At 40.2% G+C, this 6,875-nt stretch overlaps 1 protein-coding gene across 2 annotated transcripts in view; it reads left to right on the top strand.

The window, feature by feature from the left end:
- The window catches only part of NUP98 (nucleoporin 98kDa), a 138,305-nt gene that overhangs the window by 15,583 nt on the left and 115,847 nt on the right, over positions 1 to 6,875 (top strand). The window contains exons 8-9 of one of the 2 annotated variants that reach the window (XM_011993708.1): positions 2,360 to 2,497; positions 4,673 to 4,760. In XM_011993708.1, coding sequence (XP_011849098.1) covers positions 2,360 to 2,497; positions 4,673 to 4,760 — 226 coding nt within the window. Of the gene's footprint in view, positions 1 to 2,359; positions 2,498 to 4,672; positions 4,812 to 6,875 lie in introns of both variants that reach the window. The other variant, XM_011993709.1, reaches the window with a different exon arrangement.

Below are 6,875 nucleotides of genomic sequence, written 5' to 3'. Positions count from 1 at the left end.
TAGCCAGGATGGTCTCGATCTCCTGACCTCGTGATCCACCCGTCTCGGCCTCCCAAAGTGCTGGGATTACAGGCTTGAGCCACTGCGCCTGGCCCAAATTGATCAAATTTCTAAATGCAAGGGCTAAAATTATAAAATTGTTAGAAGAAACCTAGTTAGACAATAATATCTTAGATACAACACCAAAAGCAAAAGCAGAAAAAGAAAAAATAGATAAATTGGGCTTTTTCAAAATTAAAACCTTTTAGCCAGGCCTTTTAGCACATGTTTGTCGTCCCAGCTACTCAGGAGGCTGAGGTCGGGGAATCACTGAGATCAGGAGTTAGAAGCTGCAGTGCACTATCATCGTGCTATGAATAGGCCACTGCACTCTAGCCTGAGTAAGGTAATGATACCCTATCTCTAAAAAAAAAAAAAAAAAAAAAGATGCCAGAAAAACATTTATGTATCAAGGGGATATCATCAAAATGAAAAGAAGACCTGTAAATGGAAGAAAATATTTGAAAATCGTATATGTGATATAGGACTTGTATCCAGGATATATAAATAACTCTTACAATTCAGTAGTAAGACAATAACTTATTTAAAAAGGGCCCAGGATTTGAATTGACATTTCTCCAAAGAAGATATGTAAGTGGTGTGATAATATGCTTAACGTCCTAAGTCATCAGGGAAAGGCAAATGAAAACCAAAATGAAATACCACTTTGCACCTACTTGAAAGATATAATAAAGACAGTAATAGGCCAGGCATGGTGGCTCACGCCTTTAATCCCAGCACTTTGGGAGGCCAAGGCGGGCAGATCACAAGGTCAGGAGTTCGAGACTAGCCTGGACAACATGGTGAAACCCCGTCTCTTCTAAAAATAACAAAAAATTATCCAGGCATAGTGGTGCCCGCCTGTTGTCCCAGCTACTCGGGGTGCTGAGGCAGGAGAATCTCTTGAACCCGGGAGGCGGAGGTTGTGGTGAGCCAAGATCGCGCTACTACACTCCAGCCTCGGTGACAGTGTGAGACTCAACAAAAACAAAAAAAAAGCCAGTAGTAAGTATTGAACCTGGAGAAGTTGGAACCGTTATACATTGATGGTAGGAATGTAAAATGGTGCCACCCCGTTAAGAAAACAGTTTGGTGGTTCCTCAAAATGTTAAACAGAGTTATGATATGAACCAGCAGTTGCACATCTTGGGATTTACCAAAGAAAAATAAGACACAGACTTGTACACAAATGAACATGACAGCATTATTCATAATGACTAAAATGTAGAAATTACCTAAAGATCTATTAACAATGAATGGGTAACCAATTGTGGTATATGCATATAATGGAATATTGTTTAACCATAAATTGGAATGAAGTACTGATGCATACTACAACACAGGTGAACCTTGAAAACTTGCTAATGAAACAAGTCTGTCACAAAAGACCACATTTTTAATGACTCCATTCATATTAAATGTTCAGAATTTTTAAAAAAATCCACAGAAAAAGATTAATGGTTCCCTAGGGATGGGGAGTAATTGCTGATGGGTCTGGGATTTCTTTTGGGGGTAGTGAGAATTTAGATAGTAGGGATGGTTGCACAACTGTGAACACGCAAAACATCACTGAATAGTCCACTATAAATGAGTGAATTTTGTGGTGTGTGAATTGTGTCTCAATAAAACTTTAAGAAACAGCACAGTGAATTCCCTCTTCAGCAAGTCTATTAGCACAATATTTTTCCTTTATTAATGCATAAGTAAAATACATTGTTAAACATAGGATGATGCAGATTGCTCACTGGAAATGAGTATAGTGTCTCATTTAGAATTAAGGCTTTTGGCTGGGTTCAGTGGCTCACGCCAGCGTTTTGGGAGGCCAAGGCAGATGGATCACCTGAGGTCAGGAGTTTGAGACCAGTCTGGGCACGTTGTGAAACCCCATCTCTACTAAAAATGCAAAAATTAGCTGGATGTGGTGGTATGCCTTTGTAGTCCCAGCTACTTGGGAGGCTGAGGCGACAGAATCACTTGAACCTAGGAGGCGGAGGCTGCAGTGAGCTGAGATTGTGCCACTGCACTTCAGCCTGGGCAACAGAACGAAACTCCATTATCAAAAAAAGGAATAAGGCTCTTTAACATAACACTACTACCTCAGTCCGTGTTGATTTATTTTCGCTGATTATTTTTGGTTACTTGATTTTAAGTCCACTCCCCAGCTTGATAGTGATTAGTTCTTTTCACCTAAATCTAAGTTATTTAGCCTAGTATTTGTCATAAGTTTGAAAAAATGGTAACTTTTTTTTTTTTGTTAATCTGAGACTCGATGCGGAAACTATTGTAGGGTATCTTTTAATCTATATAAACTTCTTTGCAGGGTTTATTTGGAGTAACCCAAGCCTCACAGCCTGGAGGTCTTTTTGGGACAGCTACAAACACCAGCACTGGGACAGCATTTGGAACAGGAACAGGTCTCTTTGGGCAGACCAATACTGGATTTGGTGCTGTTGGTTCGGTAGGTTTCTACAGTTGACTGTAATTTGAAGATGTCTGTAGATTTGTTAAAGGAATTTTCTTCTAAGGATTTGACTCTCTTGCAAGTATTTTTTTATTGGGTATATTATTGTACCAGCCTAATATGATTTGATTTTGAGAACAAAAGGCAATTTGATATAAGAGGTAATTTCAGGTTAACTTCAGGTTTTCAATTAGTAAATTCTTTCCTTTTTAAAATTTCTTTGCCTCAGTGCTTATGTGCATCATACTTCTGATAGCATTGGTTAAACTGTTGAGTCTAAATTCAAGTTCTTTTGCTTTGTTTGAATCAGATGATTTTTAACTCCTAGTTCTTCCCTCCTTTGTAGGTGATAAATTGGTATGATATTTGGGAATGAAATGTTTTTGGGGTTGATCAGGTTGTTGAAATTGTTGAGATACTCATGGAAGAAGCTTTGAACTTGCTGTTGTGAGTTGGTTAAAAAAAGAAAAAAGGGCCAGGTGCGGTGGCTCACGCCTGTAATCCTAGCATTCTGGGAGGCCGAGGCCGGTGGATCACCTGAGGTCGGAGTTCGAGACCAACCTGGCCAACATGGTGAAACCCCATCTCTCCTGAAAATACAAAAAAACACTAGCCGGGTGTGGTGGTGGGTGCCTATAATCCCAGCTACTTGAGATGCTGAGGCAGGAGAATCACTTGAACCCAGGAAGTGGAGGTTGCAGTGACCCAAGATCTCCCCATTACACTCTAGCCTGGGCAACAAGAGCAAAACTCCATCTTATAAAAAAGGAGCACAAAGTTCCTAAAACATATGGTCCTGTTTTCATGGAGATTGAAATTTCTCTTTTCTTTTTTTAAACTTTGGACAGATAATTGAGGTGAGAAATTGAGAAAATTAGATAATGCTTCAAGACATTCTAATACTTTTGTTGTGGTGGTGGTGGTGGTTGTTTTTGAAACTGAGTCTCGTTCTGTTGTCCAGGCTGTACTGCAGTGGCATGATCTTGGCTCACTGCAACCTCTCCCTCCCAGGCTCAAGTGATTCTCGTGCCTCAGCCTCCCAAGTAGCTGGGATTACAGGCATGTGACACCATACCAGGCTAATTTTTTTTTTTTTCTTTTTTTTGGGACGGAGTCTCGCTGTGTTGACCAGGCTGTAGTACAGTGGCACACGATCTCGGCTCACTGCAGTCTCTGCCTCAGCCTCCTGAGTAGCTGGGATTACAGGCGTCCGCCACCATGCCCAGCTAATTTTTGTATTTTTAGTAGAGATGGGGTTTCACCATGGTGGCCAGGACCTCATGACCCACCTGCCTTGGCCTCCCAAAGTGCTAGGAATACAGGCGTGAGCCACCACGCCTGGCCTTAATTTCTGTATTTTTTAGTAGAGGTGGGATTTTGCCATGTTGGCCAGGCTGGTAACTCATGGCCTCAAGTGATTCTCCCACGTTGGCCTTTCAAAGTGCTGGGATTACAGGCGTGAGCTACTGTGCCCTGCTTCCAGTACTTTCTAGTGACAGATTTATTGATGTATAGTCCACATGCCTTACAATTTGTCTCTTTAAAGTGTACAGCTAGGTGGTTTTTAGTATATCGACAAAATGTGCAACTATCAGTAGTTTTAGAACATACTCATTATGCCAAAAAGAAATGCCATAGTCATTGGCAGTCACTCCCGATTTTCCTCTGATCATCTTAAGCCTGCTTTCTCTCTATGGATTTGACTATTTTGAACACTTCATGTAAATGGAATCATAATATATGGTCTTTTGTGATTGGTGTCTTTCACTTAGCGTAGCGTTTTCAAGGTTCGTCCATGTTGTAGCGTGTTCAAAGTTTTTCTTGTAATGATTTCTTCTGGCAAAGTAAATATTTGCTACATGTCTCTTAACAGGTAAAAAGATATTTGATGGCCTCGTTGTTTTTTTCTTTGCCTCACTGAAATCCGGTTTCATTGGATTCCTTGTGTTTCAGTGGTAATCCTTAGGGGTCACCATTAACTTTTCAGGCCAGAAGCATTCTGTGTTTATATTTTTTGATAGCCTTTATTCATCTTTCTTCTACCTTTTTTATAAATGTTAGGACATCTTTCCCCCACCCCGTACCCAATCCAATATACCTGAGGTAACCTGTATTTAGTTTGGTGTGTGTCTTAATATTATTTTAAATTTTCCTGTATTCTATTCTTTTTAGACCCTGTTTGGCAATAACAAGCTTACTACATTTGGAAGCAGCACAACCAGTGCACCTTCATTTGGTACAACCAGTGGCGGGCTCTTTGGTAACAAACCAACCCTGACTTTAGGAACCAATACAAACACTTCTAATTTTGGTACATATAAAAAGCAGGTTTGGCTCTCTTAAAGTTACACTGACTATACCACACATTATTCTCCTGATTCGTATGATTGGAAATATTTAAAAGTTCTCAGGTAAGCCATAGCTTGATGTGAAGTACCAGAGGGAAAGGTTTAAAGTCCTGGATATGGCTTGAGATAATTAGTAGGCATGTAAATTGCTTTTCATTTACTTTGGATTACCTCAGCAATAGCTGAGAAACCATAAAGGAAACACATTTGGTTAAGTGACACATTGTATGAGGCCAGGTTTCAAACCTGTGGTGGTATACAGGAGATACTTGGTTGTTCTTATTTTTGTTGTTGGTTTGTTGTGTTGTTTTGTTTTTGCTTTTTTTTTTTTTTTTTTTTTTTTTTTTGGTGGAGAACAGGGTCTTTATATCGCCTCAGCCTCCCAAAGTGCTGAGATTACAGGTGTGAGCCACTGCAACTGGCCTGGTTATTCTTTTTTTTTTTGAGACGGAGTCTCGCTCTGTTGCCCAGGCTGGAGTGCAGTGGCCGGATCTCAGCTCACTGCAAGCTCCGCCTCCCGGGTTTACGCCGTTCTCCTGCCTCAGCCTCCGAGTAGCTGGGATTACAGGTGCCCGCCACCTCGCCCGGCTAGTTTTTTTTTTGTATTTTTTAGTAGAGACGGGGTTTCACCGTGTTAGCCAGGATGGTCTCGATCTCCTGACCTTGTGATCCACCCGTCTTGGCCTCCCAAAGTGCTGGGATTACAGGCTTGAGCCACCACGCCCAGCCGGCCTGGTTATTCTTAGTGAAAGTCGAAATGTGCCAGGTATTGTGGTAAGCACCTGTAATCTCAGCCATTATGGAGGCTGAGTCAGGAGTATCACTTAGGAGTTCAAGGCTGCAGTGTGCTGTGATCACACTTGTGAATTGCCACTGCATTCCAGCCTAGGCAACATAGTGGAAGCAGGTGTCTAAAAAACTAAAATAAAATAAGAAAATAATATAAGAAAGTTGAAACCTTTCTGATTTGGGGGATTATTCAGTAGTTTATTTTTTACCGTTTCAAAAATTTGGAATGCATGTTCATTGTATACATATTCGTTGTTAAAAATCTGGAAAATACAGAGAAGATTGAACAGTAATTTTAAAAACCTTAACCTACTGTCTTGGAGATATGCTGTAAAAATTTAAACCAGTTTTATGGAACATGATATTCTTACTATTATTTTATTTTTTACTTTTTATTTTATTTTGAGGTGTAGTCTCACTGTGGAGTGCAGTGGCATGATCTCGATCTCGGCTCACTGCAACCTCCGCCCTCCCGGTTTCAAGTGATTCTCCTGCTTCAGCCTCCCAAGTCACTGGGATTACAGGCACGCACCACTGTGCCTGGCTAATTTTTGTATTTTTAGTAGAGACAAGGTTTCACCATGTTGGCCAGGCTGGTCTGAACTCCTGAGTTCAAGTGATCTACCTGCCTTGGCTTCCCAAAGTGCTGGGATTATAGGCGTGAGCCACCATGTCCAGTCAGTATTTTCAATATGTCTTATAACTACCTAATTATGTTTTCAAAATTCAATGTCTTATAACTATCTAATTATGTTTTCAAAAGTCAGATCAGATATAGGAAGTTTATTTTGTTTGTCGAGGGAAATAGTGGTTCAAATATTTTTTGAGGATTTTGTGTGCCAGAGACATCACTAGGCACTGATAGGTTCTATTTGGGAGATGAGTACAAAGACATGGTTATTTGGTATAGGTCAGCAGTTAACTCAGTTTTTTAATGAGCCTTTGAACGATCTTGTAATGTACTGGAGAAAGAGATCATATTGAACATCCGTTGGAAGATTAATATGTTTTATCTGACTGTCAACTACATGAGGAAGGTAGATAGGTCATTGATAGGTACCAATTCCTAAATTGATGTGTTTTGTTTCATTTTTATAATCCCTTTTAGTCATTTTGCTCATTCACTGCCAGAAATGATTATAGTTCCTATAATTCCTTTTGGTCATACTCTGTTTGAAACAACCGTTTTGAGACAGTGGACTTGGTTACCATGGATGAGATACTTGGCATCTGTCTCT

Source organism: Mandrillus leucophaeus, unplaced genomic scaffold (genome assembly GCF_000951045.1).
Source record: "Mandrillus leucophaeus isolate KB7577 unplaced genomic scaffold, Mleu.le_1.0 Scaffold432, whole genome shotgun sequence".
Classification (NCBI taxonomy): Eukaryota; Metazoa; Chordata; class Mammalia; order Primates; family Cercopithecidae; genus Mandrillus; species Mandrillus leucophaeus.
This window is presented reverse-complemented; position numbering and strand designations above follow the sequence as displayed.